The 18846-nt window shown below is 36.1% G+C and overlaps 2 protein-coding genes across 2 annotated transcripts; one reads left to right on the forward strand and one right to left on the reverse strand.

Moving 5' to 3' along the window:
* Positions 1 to 7575: 7575 nt before the first annotated feature.
* On the forward strand, positions 7576 to 14730 carry LOC110871253 (transcription factor PIF1). Its single transcript, XM_022120120.2, has 7 exons — positions 7576 to 8133; positions 11137 to 11235; positions 11583 to 11648; positions 13694 to 13759; positions 13856 to 14221; positions 14309 to 14386; positions 14492 to 14730. The coding sequence occupies exons 1-7, from the start codon at positions 7627 to 7629 to the stop codon at positions 14498 to 14500; spliced, it is 1191 nt and encodes a 396-aa protein (XP_021975812.1). The 5' UTR covers positions 7576 to 7626; the 3' UTR covers positions 14501 to 14730.
* Positions 14731 to 15076: 346 nt separating this feature from the next.
* LOC110871241 (26S proteasome regulatory subunit 4 homolog A) lies at positions 15077 to 18594 on the reverse strand. Its single transcript, XM_022120116.1, has 6 exons — positions 18036 to 18594; positions 17200 to 17445; positions 16913 to 17082; positions 16615 to 16831; positions 15521 to 15661; positions 15077 to 15305 (listed from the first exon to the last, which is right to left on the reverse strand). Exons 1-6 carry the CDS (start codon positions 18513 to 18515, stop codon positions 15222 to 15224), a joined length of 1338 nt encoding a protein of 445 aa, XP_021975808.1. The 5' UTR covers positions 18516 to 18594; the 3' UTR covers positions 15077 to 15221.
* Positions 18595 to 18846: the final 252 nt, after the last annotated feature.

Genomic DNA, 18846 nt, shown 5'->3' on the forward strand with positions numbered 1-18846 from the left:
TTCATTCATACATACCACTTATATTCACACATACATACATACATACATACATACCTTCATACGTATCTACTTAAGGAAATTCTTAATTTAGGATCCCACCTATGGGTACCATATTACTACATATTCTTTAGGATCCCACCTTTGGGTACCATATTACCACATATTCTTTAGGATCCCACCTTTGGGTACCATATTACTACATATTCTTTAGGATCCCACCTTTGGGTACCATATTACTACATATTCTTTAGGATCCCACCTTTGGGTACCATATTACTACATATTCTTTAGGATCCCACCTTTGGGTACCATATTACTACATATTCTTTAGGATCCCACCTTTGGGTACCATATTACTACATATTCTTTAGGATCCCACCTTTGGGTACCATATTACTACATATTCTTTAGGATCCCACCTTTGGGTACCATATTACTACATATTCTTTAGGATCCCACCTTTGGGTACCATATTACTACATATTCTTTAGGATCCCACCTTTGGGCCCCCTACCCGTCGGCGACGCCCTCTAGTTTTTGCAGTTTTCTGCAGGTTCGTTTCGTCGTCCGTACGCACTAAAACGCACGTAACTTTTGAACCGTTTACCCGTTTGACCTCCCGTTTCTTCCTACATGCTTGTAAATTCACATTCTATCATATGAACATAAAATCTTACCTCCGGATTACGGAAATCCTTAACTTACATACATTCGACTTAACTATTATCTAACTATTTGACCCGTTAAGGGTATTCGCGCATTAATTGGTCTACGACTGACCAAACCATCATCCCCACTTCCATACCTGTCCAAAACATTACTCTAATCGAATAGCTTGCTTCTAAACCACTTTTAAGTTCGTTTACCCCAAAATACCCATCATGGGCATTTTGGTCAACCTTAAACCCATCATTTACGACGAAAGACTTTAACACATATTTGACCTCAAACATCATATTTAATTCATTACAACACTTTATTACTTACTTGTACTACGAAGTGATTACGGAAATCACTTACCTCGTGCATCCATGTTCGTAACCGCTTCCTTGCCCCATTTCGACCCGTTAGCCTTTCATGCTTGGTCCATGCTAGTGTGGTTCCTATCCTTTCATGTCGTCATGCCATAATAATGTTAGTACTCATGCTTATTCATATTAATACACATTTTCCAGCTCTTATCTACATTGACTTTCACTAACACGCATACAACATAAATCGTCAACCACATTGTTCAGTTAGACAACCTAACGTAATTCATAACATCATCCTTTACTAGCATGGTCATATATTATATATTTAGTACACATTCACTTCTTGATTGAAATTAAGTGATTAATAAAAACACATGGGGAGCATCGCCCGTTCAAGCACAATGTACAAGCTTCTAATGCATAGTCTTGACCAACACATACATTCAACCCGAATTCTTGTATGAGTTCCATCTAAGGCACATTCCTCAAGTTAGTATACTACTAATTACATCATTATCATGTTTCATTCATATATGTCAAGCCATTTCATACAATCTCACATCCTAACTTCACCTAGACATTTCATCAAACACTTGGCGTGCGTACAAGTTTCTAAACATGATGTACAAGTAACCTTCATTCTTTTCTTTCTAATTCTTGTTTTCAATCATCCAAACTACCAATAACAATTCAATCTCATACCATATTCAATATAACTAACAATTTGGTCACATGCAACATATCATATCAAGAATTAAACAAAGATTGGACATGGGTGACATACCCATGTCGCCATTTCTACTAACCCAAGTGGGTTTCATCTCCAAATCTCAATTAACATCAAATCTTGCATAATTCACATTCCAATGATAATTCTAACATATGTTCATGCTTAATTTCATCCCAATTCATGGATTAAGACCTAACCCATTTCGTACAAGATCACCAATCTTAGTTTTTGAGACATACCTTTTGATCATCTTGTGATGGTGAGCATTAATTCGTGTTTATTCATGATTTTGAGCTTGGATTCAACCTTCAATTTGGACTTCTTTAAGAACTAGGGTTTGCACCCCTTTGTTCTTCTCCAGAGCATTCCACGCACACACACACGATGTATGTGTGTTGTGTGTTGTGATTTTATTTAATAAAACATAACTTTCCCCCTTGTTCATATATGGTCCCTCAAGTTTGTTCACTTGTTTGCTTGCTAAACTTTTGACTAGGTATAATAACCTAGTTACTACATTCTATATTATTAAACATGGGGTCTCATTAGCAAATTTAGTAATTCGAGTTTTTGGAGCGTTACTTAACTAGGTTAAATAACCTAGTCGTTTATTTCATGCTAAGTCATATAAGAACACATGGCAATTATAAACATTCGGGTTTTGGGATGTTACAGTGAGTATACTCGATCCCTTTTTGTTTTACGTACTTTTGGGTGTTACATACGTTACTTAGTCTAAATCACAATCGAACACACTACGCAATACTTTTAAACGCTAACCGTTACCGCATGTTATACGTGACTTAATGAATGCTTGTTTGTTATGTTTACACATGGAATGCTGTCTACCTGCCTTAATGACGATAGTACTATAGTTTGGACTCAGGACCCGCTCATGCGGGGGTTGTTAAGGACAATTATTTGCATGGATTACAGTGGTGAGCATGTATTACGAACTGCCTCGGGCAGTCAACTTGCAGTCATTGGTATCGATAGGTTCATGTCGATAACTAACATGCTTCGTTTTCCTCTGTGTACGTGCTGGACAATCTGTTTCGCTCAGTGTCACGCCCCGATGTTTCCGCCATCGGTTGGGGTGTGACACGGGCGACAGCTTCTGCTCTTGGGTACGATGAAGATGAACGGTTATTTATCCGGAGATCACTGATGGAAGAGCTACTCGAGTTTAGAAAAAAGTACACTAAGGCTTTCTTAGGCTCATTCGAAGATGTATTCACGTCCTTGGCTTGGTCAGGATCGGGGGTTGCACCTGAAAAACATTGGATGATTATGCCAGAGATAAGATTCTTGATTGCGAACAAGTTTAATGTGATCGTTCATTTTTTATCTCAAGAAAAAAGAAACAGTTCTACTTGTTTTTCGCTTTGGAGAGGCCCTCGCGAGTTCCCAGAAAAAAAATTGATTACAATTGCACACGTGAATGGTAACCATTTTATAATGATAGAATTGCAAGGAGAGTATCCAATTGCCAGCACAAACAACCTATGGAAATTAATGAGAGATAATGTTGCAGCTGGCTGGGAGAATATATTTGAATCACGTCAAAATATGTATAATTCTTGGATAGCACAACCTGCTACATTTTCTGTTATAGATTAAAGATCGGTATGTAAATTATTAAATGATATTAATTTTGTATAAAAGTAATTATTTTTATATAGCTTTTCTTGCAACTATAAGTATAATTTGATAAATTATAACAACTAAAGAGTAATAATAAATAATATATCATTACTACTACTACTACTAATAATAATAATAATAATAAGAGTTAATTACTATTTTCGTCCCTGAGGTTTGTCAAAAATAACGGTTTCAGTCCATTAGTTTAAAAATTGCGATTTCAGTCCATTAGTTTCACTTTCGTAACCATTTCAGTCCACCAATTTAACTCCCATCCATTTATTCTGTTAACTTTGGGTGAAATTACAAAATTGCCCTTATGATTTAATTAAAAAAAACGCTGGTCATAGGTTTTGAACCTATGACCTTTGCTTTGAAATGCGATTGTCAAACCAATAGGCCATGTATCAAACTTGTGAATGAATTCAAACTGTTTACCTTATAACATTGTATATTCATCATCATCTTCCCCAAACCTTTCACCTTTATCAATGGCAGGAGCTACACATAACCACACTCCACCATCCTCTGTTTTCTTCATTGTTCAACTTTGTTTGTTATTTTATAAGTTCTAATATGTAAGTGTTCAACTTCGTTTGTTATTTTATAAGTTTTAATATAGAACAGAGAGTTCGAAAGCAAAATTCCATAGTTGTAATGTTGACATTGTTTGTGATTTCATAATTTTCAATATGACATAGCAAAGATCGAACATTTCATAATTTTAAAGTTTACTCTGTTTGTGACTTGAAAAGGGAAAAAGACTTTGGTTGAGGGTCGAATTTCTGATACGTTTTTCTTTAAGTTTGTATTTGATACTATCATCGGTGATGATTCTTTATTTAACATTTTTATTTTTGTTTGTATTTGATGTCAAGATTGGTAGTTGTTCAAGTATTAGCTTTAGTGCGCTTCTTATTTTAGTGTTTAATTTTATCTGGGATGATTCTGATAGTTCGTATTCAAAATGGGTTGATTGAAAAAAAAATGAAAAAGATTACAATGAGTTGGTAAAAAATACGTGAAAGGTTGGTAGTTGTTCAAGATTGGTAGCTGTTCAAGTATTAGCTTTGTTACTATTTTTTTTTATATTTAAAGAAAACAGAGGATGGTGGAGTGTGGTTATGTGTAGCTTCTGCCATTGATAAAGGTGAAAGGTTTGGAGAAGATGATGATGAATATGCAATGTTATATGGTAAACAGTTTGAATTCATTCACAAGTTTGATACATGGCCTAATGGTTTGACAATCGCATTTCAAAGCAAAGGTCAGAGGTTCGAAACCTGTGACCAGCGTTTTTTAATTAAACCATAGGGGCAATTTTGTAATTTCACCCAAAGTTAACAGAATAAATGGATGGGAGTTAAATTGGTGGACTGAAATGGTTACGGAAGTGAAACTAATGGACTGAAATCGCAATTTTTAAACTAATGGACTGAAACCGTTATTTTTGACAAACCTCAGGGACGAAAACAGTAATTAACTCTAATAATAATAATAATAATAATAATAATAATAATAATAATAATTAAAAAAAATAAAAAGTGCATGCTTCTTTTACTATTTAGTTATAATACTAACTAATAAACAAAAAATAATTTAGTAATAATTAAAAAGAAGACAACTAAAAGACAAAAAACACTAAAAACAAAATAAAAGTTATTGATGGATGTGATGTTTTTATAGGAAGGTGTAATTAGTAAAGATAGGGGTATAAATAGAATGAGCCTTCCCCACAGTTTCTTGGTCAGGTCTTAGATCAAACCCCACCCTTAAGACTATACACTATGGTGACCCATTGAGCCAACCGGTTGCCACGTCAAGGAAAAGACAAAATGAAAGGTAAAAATTTGAATTAAATATGTGAATGTCTTGCACGACCAGGTTGTCTACACGAACAAGTTTGCAACCAACTGTGGAAAGATTATTTTATCTTTTTTTTCTTTTCTCTATTATTCAACCTATTTTTTATAATATCTAACTCTTTTTATTCTTTTTATTATAATAAAACATTAGTTTAGGTTGGTTTGTGAATGTGGGTGAAAAATTGAATTGGGTTGGGTTGTGTAGATGGAAGAGAGAGAAATTAGTATTTTATTAAAAGATTGGGTTGGATTGGATTATGATAGTAGATAGTCTAATCAAGAGCACACAACGTTTGAGTTGAAGTACCCACCAAATACTTAAACCCCTTTAACCGATTCTATAATACCAATTTATAACACCTTAAATTTATATAATACCAATTTGTAACACCTTAAAATTTATAATTTACATTAACGTTTTACAGGATATTATCCCAAACTTTTAAATATTATTCTTACACATTCACACTATAAACCCTTTTCCGTTTCAATAATTTGTACAAAAGATAAAACCATCCAAATACTTAAACCCTTTTAACTAAAAGGGTATTTCGGTCATTTTATATGTAATTTTGTTAACTAGAAGAGCAATTCGAACATATAAAATGATCGGATTACCCTTCTAGCAAACAGAAAAAATGGACGGAGTTAACCAAGTGGACTAAAATGGTTACGCTTGAAACTATTTGGACAAATGACAACATTTTATACCTTTGCACTAAATTGGAAAAATGACTCAAAAAATCAATTTTATTGTGTATTTTGGTGCTATTAGGCGAGGGGTGTGGTATACCGCCTCTGGCCACATCAGCCTCGTTAGCATACAATGGCTCCCTCACCCTATCCCCTGCGCGCCAAAGGTAGGGGCGCCATCCATGCTTCGCCAGCCCAGTAACGAGTTTTTGGCGCTTTGTTCGAGATTTTGGTCAAATGTAACTTTTGGCAACGGTCATGTTAAGAAAAACTATTAAATATCTAATATATATACATATATTTAAACAAACCAATCACAAACTCAAACTCAAACACACACCAATCAAAAAAACAGTACATTCTCTCCAATCATTTTTAATATCAAAAGTGTCATCCCACTCTTTATCCGATTTGTCCAACTATTCATCTGACGATATTGTCGAGGATATGCTTATCGCAATGACGCAGAGGCGATTAATTATTTGCGAGAAGAAGTCCAATCGTCTATAATGCGTATCAGACAAGCGCCTCTTGAATGAGATCGGTTAGGTGCTCATGAACGTTTAATGCGCGATTATTTTGGTGAAAATCCATTGTACGACGATGCATAGTTTAGGCGTCGGTTTCGTATGAGCCATCGTCTTTTCTTAAGAATTTCTAATGATCTTGCGGCCGATTATCCATTTTTCACACAAAGAGAAAGTGCTAGCCGCAACCGATGAACCCACTACTCACATACGCTCAAAAAGAAGTTATCTGAGCGAGGATAACGTGACAGAAACACACACCATAACCTTCGAGCTGATCTGACCGACCACCTATGGTTTTATCGTGAACAAGGAGGAGACAACGAGTGATGATGTGTAATTTTAGATTAACCTACTTTAACTTTTTAAACATTGTATTTTTTTAGCCACATTGTATTTTTTATTTAAATTATGAGTTTTATATTTTTTTCTTGTTATTTAAATTTAAATAGAAATAATAATTAGGTAACGATGATAAAAGTTTTAAACCATTACTACAAGTTAAAGGGAGGGGGCTTATATGACATGGCGCTGATACAATCCTAACGTGGCTTTTTACCACACCCCCAACCTTAGCAACCTTTAGTCTAAAAAAATCAACTTTATGGTGGTGTATAACCTATAAGCATTTAAGTGTTGTGTAATTTATTTTTTGGATGGTGTGTTTATTTAACAATGGGGTAATGTTGTTATTACCAAAAAGATAAAATTAACACCGCCAAAAAATTAATTTTGTACTAGTAAATTGACATAACTCTTATAGTTAAAACGTAACTGATTTGTATACATTTGCATTTTTGGTTGTAAAACAGTAATTTTTAAGTATTAATATGCAAAAAGAAATATAAAAAACAAAAATAAAGACATCCGAGGTTAAATAGATTATGTTTGTATCAACCTTTGAAATATTCATATCGTGTATATCGTATTAGAGTTCACATGCATGCCTGACGTAATTTTTTTTTTTTTTTTTTACGTGTTCATATCAGGTTAAGACCCGTAGGCCAACAACTTAGCCCTTATGTTGGAAAGTGACCTCAAGGCTCAAACCCCAAACAAATAAATAAATACTCAAAAGTTAAAAAAAGGTATACCACCGATGTCCGATACCATATACAAATACAAACATACATATACATATATACTACATGGTGACTAAGCTACAGCTGCTATGGCACATCGGTTAACCACTGATGGCGATGCAGACCTCCGGCAATGAATCACCTAACATATTCATGCAAGAAGACGAGATACCATATTGCCTTCATTACCCTCTTCTTCACGACAATTCATTCCAAACCTATCTATCCAACAACGACTTTCTCTACCCTACACCACCTTTATCTGCTCCGGCCTACCTACCGCCGCCGGTAGGTCCTCCGGTTCCGTCAACTTCAAGCAAGGTGACGCCGGAGGTACGGCCGTCGACTATTGTTGCGTCGGAGTCTAGAGTGTCTCGGCTGTTGGATAAACCGGCCCCGGTTTCCACTAGTTGTGGTGCTGGTGCTGGTGCTGGTACGGGTACGGGTAGGGATAGGGATATAGAGACGTGTGAGATGAGTGTGAGTGTGACGTCATCACCTGGTAGTAGTGGTTTGGGTGAAGGCTCGGGTATGGAGGCGTCGGCTGAGAAGGCGACGCCTCGGATTGACGGTAGGAAGCGGAAGCTCAGAGATACCGACGGCGACGACGCTGAAAAGGTAAGTGAATTAATATATTTTAAATGGAAAATTATCGTAATAGAAGGTTAGCCAATCAGGAGAGGAAAAATAAGGCCAAACGGGTTAGACGGTAAAGGTTGAACTAAATTTTAGTTGGCAATTTTTCTTTAAAAAAAAAGTAAGGGTTCATAAAAAACGCATCAAAATAATACATGTGTAAATTTTAGCCTTAAAAAAACGTCGGCTAAATTTCAGTTTAATTGACCTATTTTAAAGAAAAAAACAGAAAATATTTTTCATGCAAAATGGTGATAATTGTTTTATATTTTTGATAAAAACCGAAAAGTTAATGTTATTTTGTTAGAGGCATGCATAGAGGATTGTAGTGCCCTCGATTCTCGAAATTTGTTTGTCCATAAATTTCGGGCTTTTGCAACTTTTTCTGTGTGCGTGTGTCGTTTAGCATCAGCACTTTAATTTTTTTTTTTTTTTTTTTTTTTGAAATGTAAAAAAAATTGATAGAATAATAGTAAAACAATTCAGAGAGAACGTATAGAAAGAAAACCCATCTGAGTTACAAAAACTTTTAGAAACTTCATCTTCACCATTCATTTAAAATATCAATGGTTGAGATTGCCTATTACACGTAACAACGTGGTAGTCTTTGGGGGTTACATGTTACATGTCTGCAAAAAAGTGTAACACGTGGTGAAAGAAGGTCCATTCATTTGGGTTTTATAGTTTTCTTAATTAATATGAGATTTCTTCCTATAATTGGCTATATAATTCATGTATAAGTAGAAACTTATTCAGTTTAGTATATTTTTGAGATACCTTTATATTCGTGAACATAAAATAGATGGCAAAAAAATGGTGTCCAATGTTTACTAAGAAAAGAGGAGTGAAACGTTTAACTCAATATCATAGATGGTAGAAAAAATGAGGTGTGACTACTTAATAATACGTTTATACTTTAGAAAAAAAGTGTATCGTACAATATGTCTTAACGTATGTTGCGTACGCGATGGCAAAATTGCACGTTATGTTACAAAAAAAAAAATTGAAAATCGCATGTACATAAAAAAAACTACAAATCGCATGTTAAAAAAATATACAAAGCGCATGTATGTAAAAAAAACTACAAATCACATGTATATAAAAAATGAAAGTCGCATGTTATAAACTAAATTCGCATGTTAATACTGAATCACGTATACAACGTACGTTAAATCATTTTATATAATAACCGGGCTCTATACTTTACACATGATTTATGGGAATCGGAAAGATAGTGGATTAAGGAGTTACGTAAGCTTGTCATCTTCTTATATAAGTTAAAGCAAATGTGCATATATTTATATAGTTATGGTTGTTTTTGTATTGAACGTAACCGATAAAAATAAACAAAAGTGTAAGTATTCATAAATGTACTTTTGTGGGAAATCCAAATGCATGATTCAATTGATATTTAGCCACGTCATACTGTGGCAGATAAAGTCAGACTTTCTTGGTACGTGTATTGCATATGCAGGACAGGACACAAATCACTGAAATCTGAATAATGATCAGCGTCAAACAAATACTACATGCATAAGTTGACGATATCCAAAATACATGAAATAATAAAATGGGTGTACCTATTGTCACACCAATGTGCCTATATGCACACCAGAAAAAGTGGTTTTTTGTTCTATATGTACATCCTGCAGTGTCGAGTTGTGGCCAAAACGGGGCTGTTTGGTCCGGTCAACCAGACAAAGACTGACGGGTGTCTGACGGGTCTGTTGACCAGACCAAAACGCCGAGCTTTGGCCACGTTTTGGTCCTGTCAACCAGACACCCGCTCAGTCTTTTGTCTGGTTGACCGGACCAAAACGCGGCCAAAGCTCGGCGTTTTGGTCCGGTCAACAGACCCGCCAGACACGCGTCAGTCTTTGTCTGGTTGACTGGACCAAAACGTCGCGCTTTGGCCACAGCTCAACACTGCAGGGTGTGCATATAGGACAAAAACCACTTTTTGGGATGACTATCTACACACCATGTGTGTAGATAGTTTGAGCCTAATAAAATATACAAATAAAGTAATTGACAACTGATAGGTGATAAAGAGTTCAAACCAGCCGATTTGGGTGTAAATAAGTCAAGTTTAAGATAACAAAAGCTCATTTACACACTTAGGGGCTATTTGGTTAAGCTTATTTTAGTGACTTATTTACTTTTTGAAAAGTTAAAAGGTGTTTGAGTTAGCTTATTATGTGAGAGGAATAAGTTATTCCATTATGACTTATTTGCTTTTCAAATAAGTCATTCCAATAAGCTTAGCCAAACAGCCCCTTAGTTAGAACACAGGAAAGGTGGTTTCAACTACCTGCCTATTATTGTATAATAATATAATCTCGTTATATCATATGGGTCGGTTAGATTACACAAAAATAATACTCAGTAAATCCCACCAATAGCAAATTAAAAGTAGAGTTTGAGGAGGGTAAGATGTAGACAGTCTTACCTCTACTCCGTAGGAATAGAGAGACTGCTTCCAGTGAGACCCTCGGCACCATAGTAGTCTTGCATCAAGCCTTGGACATAAGGCATATAACACTCAGCAATCGGGGCAAAGACCGATTAGTGCATGTACCCTTTTGTCTTTCAGCTATCAACACCACCACATGATGTTTGATTAACCGTCCTCAGCTTTTAACGTTATTTTCACGAAATTAGTAAAATAACATTAAAATTGGTGCACTTTCAATTTTGCCCCCCGATGGCCCACACATATATACATTATATACGCATACTGCAAGGCGGGGCGTTAAAAGAATAATGTTGGTCAAAAGAATAATGTATATACCCCCCCCCCATTTTTCGCTATGTAGTTTTAATTTTAACGAAAAATTTCTGAAATTTATTTTTATAGTGTAAAATATTGGTTTTTTTTTTTTTAAGTTCGGCCTCCCTGTTTTGAGTCCTCTGATTTTTCATTTAAGCTCTGAAACTGAAACTGTACATAAATATAATGATAATGTATTGCAAATTTATGTGAAGGACGTTGAGTTTGGATATCATGAAAACAAGCAATCACATGGAGGATCAACCTCTACAAAAAGGCCACGTTCTGCAGAGATCCACAATCTCTCTGAGAGGGTTCGTGTTTTACTAATCACTTCTCAACATCCAGTTTTCTAATTCAAATATGGATCGATTTGGTTCGGTTACAAGACAAAATCGAATCTAAAACCGATGTTTCTACAGTCAGATCGGTTTTTTCGTTCATAGGGGAAGTTGGTTTGGTTAATCGTCGATTTTGGATCAAGTTAAGCTCATTTGAATTGGTAAACTCTACAAGGTTCCAGTATATAATTTATAAGCGAAACGAGGTCACAGATTAATACTATTTACAAAAATTAGGGAAAAATTTTGAAGAATATGATCACGTCGGTATGATTCAATTAAACCACTATTTCTATTTACCGGGTTACGTACTTGTGTAGAGACGCCGCGACAGGATTAATGAAAAAATGAAGGCCTTGCAAGAACTAATACCTCGCTGCAATAAGGTCCGTGATATATATGTATTTATATCATTCATGCTCAAAACCGGAACAAAAGGAACATACAAAAGATCTAGTTCACATTTCATGTTCAAAACCGGAAGTAACGAGTAGGTTTCTTGACTTTACAAAAGATCTAGTACGGTTCCTTGGCGAAATACGCTTCTTCATGGACTCTTCCTTTTAAATCCCTGTTTTTACAATATACAAAACGTCACTATGCGATTAAAAAACGGATTCGGGTCCAAACGGTTCAAACTAGTTGTGTCGGGTCGGGTCAGGTCATGGGTCAAAACGGGTCCAGGTTGGTTCCGGGTTAGTACGGGCCCAATGGCTATTTGATTTACCAATATCAATTTGCCTTGAATACCAAATTTCAAACACATAACTACATTTAATTATTTATTTTTAAAACAATAAAATCAATAGCTTCAGATCTAGGTCAAATCCACCAAATGTTCCATAATTCAAACAAATTATCATACACCAACTGATAACACACTAAAATAGCCCAATTCAACACCTCTAAACAAACAAAATAATTTAGTCACTTGACACACTCTTGAAACAACTAAAATTATAGAACAAATCTTGAAACGATGTAATATTGAAGAACAATAAGCAAAATAATATTGCTGTTTTAATCCGGATTTGGGTTTAAATGGGTCGCTTAAAAAACGGATGTTATGGTTCGTGTTCGAGTCAAATCGGGTGCGGGCTAGAACGGGTCGGTTTAAAAAATTTCAAATAAGAAAGATGGTAACAACAGATCCATTTTCACTTTTATATAAACCGGAATTACCACTTTAATATCAAAGTCAAGATCTTTGTTGGGTTTAATAATCTAGGTAAAGGATCAAATAAAAATAATATTAACGTACGAAACGTACGCATTGAGGGAAAAAGCAAAAAGTGGCGGTGTCATTTTGGTAATTATCAGCAACTTCAAAATTACTGGGGAAAAAGCAAAAAGTGTCTTGTAGAGTAATTTTGAGCATCTGTAGAGTAATTTTAGGAAATGTAGGGTAATTATCAAATTACTCTAGTAGGGTAATTATCAAATTACTCTAGTAGAGTAATTTTGACTTCTATAGAGTAATTTTGAAAAATGTCTTCTAGAGTAATTTTGTTAGCATTTAGTTATGGGGTTTAGCTTTATGGTTTAGTTTTTAGCTTTTAGTTGGGGGGAGGGGGGGGGGGGGGTTAGTGATTTTGATAATTACTCTACACGACCAAAATTACTCTACATGAACTTTTACAAAATTACTCTACAGAAGCTCAAAATTACTCTACTAGAGTAATTTTGAAGTTCCTGATAATTACCAAAATGTCACCGCCACTTTTTTTGACTTTCTTTCAATTCGTACGTTTCGTACATTTATTTTATTTTTACGGGAACTTAACTCTAATAATCTAATACTTTATATCAATTTGGAGCTCTCAAATACACATATATAACCTCACAATCCAATCAAATCATAGCAAACCAACAAAAAATGCAGGGATAGTGTTTACTGCAACAGTTAATTGAGCTTCAAAGATGCAAAATCAAATAACCAAAACTCACATTTCATCTCACGTTGCAAAGTTAAATAATTGCAACAATTAAATGTGCTTCAAACTCGCATCGTAACGGGTAAATTGATTAACAAAAACACTTTTAGTTTCATTTAGGCAATTCAGTGTAGAAGTTGATTAATTGATTATGGATAAGATGATTTCAGAGACGAATCAACGATTTCAGATGCTAGATCAAGCAAGAGACAATTTCAATCATCACCCTTCAAATGTGATTTCAGAGACCCGCTCAATTTCTTGTTCAACCTTATTTCACCCATTCTCAGTTTTCTCTTGACCCGTTGTGACCCGTTCCAGCCTTTTTATCTTTTTAATTTTGCCCATTTTGACCCATCAAAAATATTTATTAAACCCAAAACAACCCATGAACTTATTATTATGACCCAAAAGGACCCAAAATCAGGTTAATGGGTTACTTTTGCCAGGCCTAAATTGCTATGTCATTCTCAATAGAAGTTGTTTTGACTTTATAGACCGACAAAGCTTCAATGCTGGATGAGGCAATTGAGTATTTGAAATCCCTTCAAATGCAAGTTAATGTATGTCAACCCAAAACCGTTGCACCCTTTTGACCCGTTACCCTGACCGCGCTGATACTGATAACCACGGCCCCTATGGCCATTTTTGTTTTGCAGATGATGTCGATGGGATGCAGCATGGCTCCTATGATGTTTCTAGGTGTCCAACCACACATGCCGCCAATGGGTATGGGTATGGGAATGGGAACAGGAATGAACCATGCCATGTTTCCATATCCAGTCATACCTCCAGGCCAACCACTGCCTAATCCGGCTGTAGTGGCGGCAACAGCAGCGGCTCATCTCAGCCCAGCTTTTCCAGCTCCAGGGTTTAACATGACACCTATTCCGGTCCCTGGTCCCACACCTAATCTGATGAACTCGTTGACTCTAAATAGTCAAAACCAGCCACATGTACTTGGTTTTGCAGATCCGTTTCAACAGTACCACGGTCCCCATCAGACACAATTACCGCTTCCTCAGGCACATGACCCAACCCGCCCATTTTGCCACTATTTATTCAAGCTCACAAGTTTATTTATTTATTATTATTATTTATTTTTTTTGCAGAATCGAGGCATGTCCCCAATTGCAGCTAAACTGAGCAGCAGCAAAGATGCTACTAACCCTGATATCATCACCAAACCAGTAAAACCGAGACCTAAGAACTTCGACGTCTATTTATAAGCATTTCCAAAAAAACAATAAAATACCCTGTTTACTAATTATTGATTTATCGTCGTGCATTTTCAGGTTGAGTGATCATCGGGAGGATACCTACACAACAGGCTTTAGGCTACTAAATTTTGTAGCATAAAAGGAACCTAAAGATCCATATGTTTGCCGACTTTCAAGAAAACCAGCTGTCTTCACATGGAACATGTAATTAGAATAATCTGTGTTGTCTTGTTGTTTTAAGGTTTAATGTTACAAAGTATGTGATGCTAATTACCGTCAATCTTAATATTAGATAGCACATGACCTTAATACTCTATGAATCGTGGGCATCGTATGGGTATGGGGACTATAGAGTCATAGACAACTGGCTGGAATGGAGATGTGTGCAACTTTTGTGTCTTCATTTTTAAGATTTTCACTCTTTAAACGATTCTTTGCAACTAGTGTTTACTAATCATGTATTCTCCTAAATAAAGAGCCGGGGGTCTCACTGGAAGCAGCCTCTCTATTCCTAACAGGTAGAGGTAAGGCTGTCTACATCTTACCCTCCTCAGACCCTACCTTAGTTTTGCTATTTGTGGGATTTACCGAGTATGATCTATTCTCCTAAATAACTGATTTGTGTCCATAAAAGGGAGCTTGCAGTTTTCTACCCGTAAAGACAGAAAAATAACATAGTTAAATACTTCCAAGGCAATGAAGAAAAACAAACTTACACGTACAAATTAACGCGTCTGAACAGACTGAATAAAAACTAATGAAAGTTGCAGGGAGGCTGAGGCATATGCCTAAAATACGAGTGTTTTTACATATAGAGCCCTTCCGGTACGCCCTCTTTCTTTTTGAACATAACCTTGTCTTTTGCTTTCTTAAAATCTGCATGTGTCACCTGAAAATGAAGTAAAGTTTATGAACAAATACAGCGAAGGTGGTTGAACACCTGTACCTTTAAGAATATGTGTGTGCGTGCGTGTGGGCGGGTCAAACAGTTAGAAAGCAACCAAAGGTAATGCAATATTGAAATAATATAGTTTTTGCAAGTATAATGATCAAACTGCATGCATGTGATGCAATATGAAGAGTAGTAAACTGTAAATTTCGAACCTTCATCCTGCGTTCTCTCAAAGCAAGCAATCCAGCCTCAGTACAAATGGCCTTAATATCAGCTCCAGAAAACTCGTCTTTAGTCATAACAAATTCTTCCAAGTTAACATCATCAGCTAGGGTCATTCTTGATGTGTGTATCTGAACCAAAAGATTCTGTAAGAAAGTATATAACAAATATACACACAAACACCAAGTATATAAGGGTGTGCACGCGCAGGCGAGTTCTTCAAGGTTGGCAAAACAGGATGCTATTGTTAACTGAACTTTAGAGTGTGCAGAACACATGGTGAGAGTGAGATTGCATCACGCGATACGGTTCCATGACGTGCACATCACATGATGTGGTCTGAACAAATCTGACCATCAATTGAGCAATGGGTTTGAGTATTTGAACAAATCAGACCATTGATTGAACAAATCTGACTAGCGGTGATAGAAACATCTTAGATTTTAGTGTTTAAAAGTTAACAAGCTAAAATATATCTATACATATTTTTTAGTATTTCTTAATAACAAATGCCTCAACACGTGATGCTGGCGCATCGCGCATCAGCTTTTGGGACCAAATCCCATCGTATATTTGTATTGCCACGCGCTTTTTAAGACCAAGGTGCTTAGCGACATGAGCCTACCATTATATTTACATAATTGGACTTTGGTAACCATTGTGGCCTCTTTGGCTCTAAGGCCATACTCAACTTATACGGGTATATATAGTATCATAAATGCAATGTGATTATTCTTATAATTGTATCCAGAAGGATAAAAGTTCAGTTACTTTTTTCGACCACATCCTACCCGACACCGTATAAGTTATATTGTTATAATAGATGGAGATATGACGTAATTACTAACAGTGGAATTATTATTCTTGTAGTGGAATTATCATACCTTATGGATAAATAGCAATTTCATTTAATAATCAACCAAAGCATCAAAGTTCTTTGAAACCAGATATGTTAAAAGACATGGGTTAATCACCAAAGCTATTTATATTCTTAGGAATTTAACAACTAAAAGTGGACAATTTATCTACAAGGTTTAAATCGTAAATATATAATATAACTGTGAGTGTGAGTGTGACAACATACCTGGAATATACGCCTTCTTGTTTTAATGTCAGGAAGTGGGAATTCTATCTTCCTATCAATACGACCAGGTCGAAGCAAAGCCGGATCAAGACTTTCAATTTTGTTAGTTGCAAGTATCACCTTAACATCACCTCTCGAATCAAAACCATCCAACTGGTTCAATAACTCCAACATAGTCCTTTGAATTTCACGTTCACCACCAGAGTGAGCATCGTATCTGTGCATCGAAAACCCTAGTTAGCCCTCTTTCTCATAACAGATTTTACAAGATGTACAAAGAAAGGATCCATAAACATACCTCTTTGTACCAACAGCGTCAATCTCATCAATGAAAACAATAGATGGAGACAGGTCATCAGCAACCCTAAAGAGTTCTCTAACCAATTTAGGACCATCCCCAAGGTACTTTTGAATCAACTCACTTCCGACAACACGTAAGAATGTTGCTGATGTGGAGTTTGCCACAGCCTGCACAACAAACAAAAGTTTCAAATACAAAAATAAAACAAAAAAAAAGAAGTCTTTTTATATATGTTTACTTATTTTTAACATGAAATTTTCTAAATTGAGGTTTAAAATGCACACCTTTGCAAGCAATGTCTTGCCTGTTCCTGGTTCTCCGTAAAGTATAACGCCCTTTGGGGGTTTGATACCGATGTCTTCATATAATTCAGGGTGAGTTAAAGGAAGCTCAACTGCCTCCTTGATTTCTTGTATTTGGGCATCTAGCCCACCAATATCAGCATAAGACTCTAAAGGCGCCTTCTCAACTTTCATCACAGAGACCATGGGGTCCACATCGTCTTGAAGAAGTCCAACAACCGAAAGAATCTGACAATGTTTAAAGATTTAGGACAATTCACACATTCGTATAGCTAATAACACACTCAAATTTTAAAACCTAACCAAACAATAGAAACTAATCATCTATTTCTGTAAGCAAACAACATGAAATTGTAATAAAAATAGAGCATCCTACATCAACTAGATTGTTTAAAGATTTAGGAAGATTATTTGAAACCTACACCTAATAAATAAATGGTAGCGCCACATGTCACAATCTTGGTTTTAAAAGGCGAGAAGCGCATAAAAGTGACATTGTCTAAAACCGAGGTGCAGGGCGCCAAGCGCAAAAGCTTTCTGTCAATATTTACACACAGATAAGCTTTATATATGTTTTTATACTGAAATTACATACATGTACAACCTAAAAAGCATGATGTACAACAATCTGCTGCACAAAAATGTAAGAAATACATGAGGCATCGTTTCATAATTCCTTAAATCTTGGTTACTAATTATATAACATTTCATTCAGCCTGTGCATCATTTCTAACTTAAGTAAACAACAAATTGAACCTAAAAACACACACATCAGTATCTCCTAACTGAACTTTAATCAAACAGAAACCCTAATTTACCTTATTATGCATCAAAATAGCACATCCAGGCTCAAGCTGATCCTTATCAACAAACGACAATATCCCTACATAATACTCCGGTCCAACTGACGACGAAACAATCGCATGATTCTCATCAATCAACTCTTCCAAATTCCCAACACTCATCGGCGATCCACGTAGATCATCAACCTTACTCCTATCCTCTTCACTCTTCTCCTCTTGAGGCTTCAGCCGCTCCTGATTCGCCACAAACTCTTCCTCCATTAACAAGTAATCCTTTATTCGTTCGAGCTTTAACAACCGTAACCTGCACTTTGAATGTGGTGTTACTGTTGGTAGCCTTGATGCTGCTTCTGGTCCCTTTTGTTTTCGCTGTTTCCGGCCGATTCGTGCCGGTGGTGCCGGAGGTTCGAACTTTTTGTCCTTTTTGTCGCCGGAGTTGTTCCGGTCGCCCGGTGGACCTTGCCGGTTCATGCCGCCTGGAGTTCCTTGACCCATGGTTGTGTGTGGAGATGAGGAATGTGGGATCTGGAATTGAGGGTTTGAAGGCTTTGTAGGTTTTCAGAGTTATCTTTCTGTTCAAGAAAGCATAATATCAGTTTCTGGAGTGAAAGGTTGGTCAGTGGGTCGGGTCGGGTTGGGTCAATCTATTCTACTTCAAGGTTCGGCCCGAATTAAAAACCCAAATTAAAAGCCCAAAAAGCCTACCCATAAGCCTACCCATAATTGAAAGATTGCAAATGCCAACTACCAGGCAAATAGTCGGTCATATATTATTAACGACACTAATATTATGAGTTCCTCTTAAGGGTGTTTGCTTATCTTTTAA

The sequence above is a fragment of the Helianthus annuus genome, chromosome 1 (genome assembly GCF_002127325.2).
Source record: "Helianthus annuus cultivar XRQ/B chromosome 1, HanXRQr2.0-SUNRISE, whole genome shotgun sequence".
In the NCBI taxonomy this organism is placed as follows: Eukaryota; Viridiplantae; Streptophyta; class Magnoliopsida; order Asterales; family Asteraceae; genus Helianthus; species Helianthus annuus.

Excerpts from the sequence above, each read along its gene's own strand:
- LOC110871253 (XM_022120120.2), top strand. The coding sequence starts at position 7,627 with ATGGCGATGCAGACCTCCGGCAATGAATCACCTAACATATTCATGCAA. Across the intron at positions 11,649-13,693 it reads TAATACCTCGCTGCAATAAG|ACCGACAAAGCTTCAATGCT; the intron begins GTCCGTGATATA and ends TTGACTTTATAG. Across the intron at positions 13,760-13,855 it reads CCCTTCAAATGCAAGTTAAT|ATGATGTCGATGGGATGCAG; the intron begins GTATGTCAACCC and ends TTTGTTTTGCAG.
- LOC110871241 (XM_022120116.1), bottom strand. The coding sequence starts at position 18,515 with ATGGGTCAAGGAACTCCAGGCGGCATGAACCGGCAAGGTCCACCGGGC. Across the intron at positions 15,662-16,614 it reads CAAGAAGGCGTATATTCCAG|ATACACACATCAAGAATGAC; the intron begins GTATGTTGTCAC and ends CTTTTGGTTCAG. Across the intron at positions 15,306-15,520 it reads TGAGAGAACGCAGGATGAAG|GTGACACATGCAGATTTTAA; the intron begins GTTCGAAATTTA and ends CTTCATTTTCAG.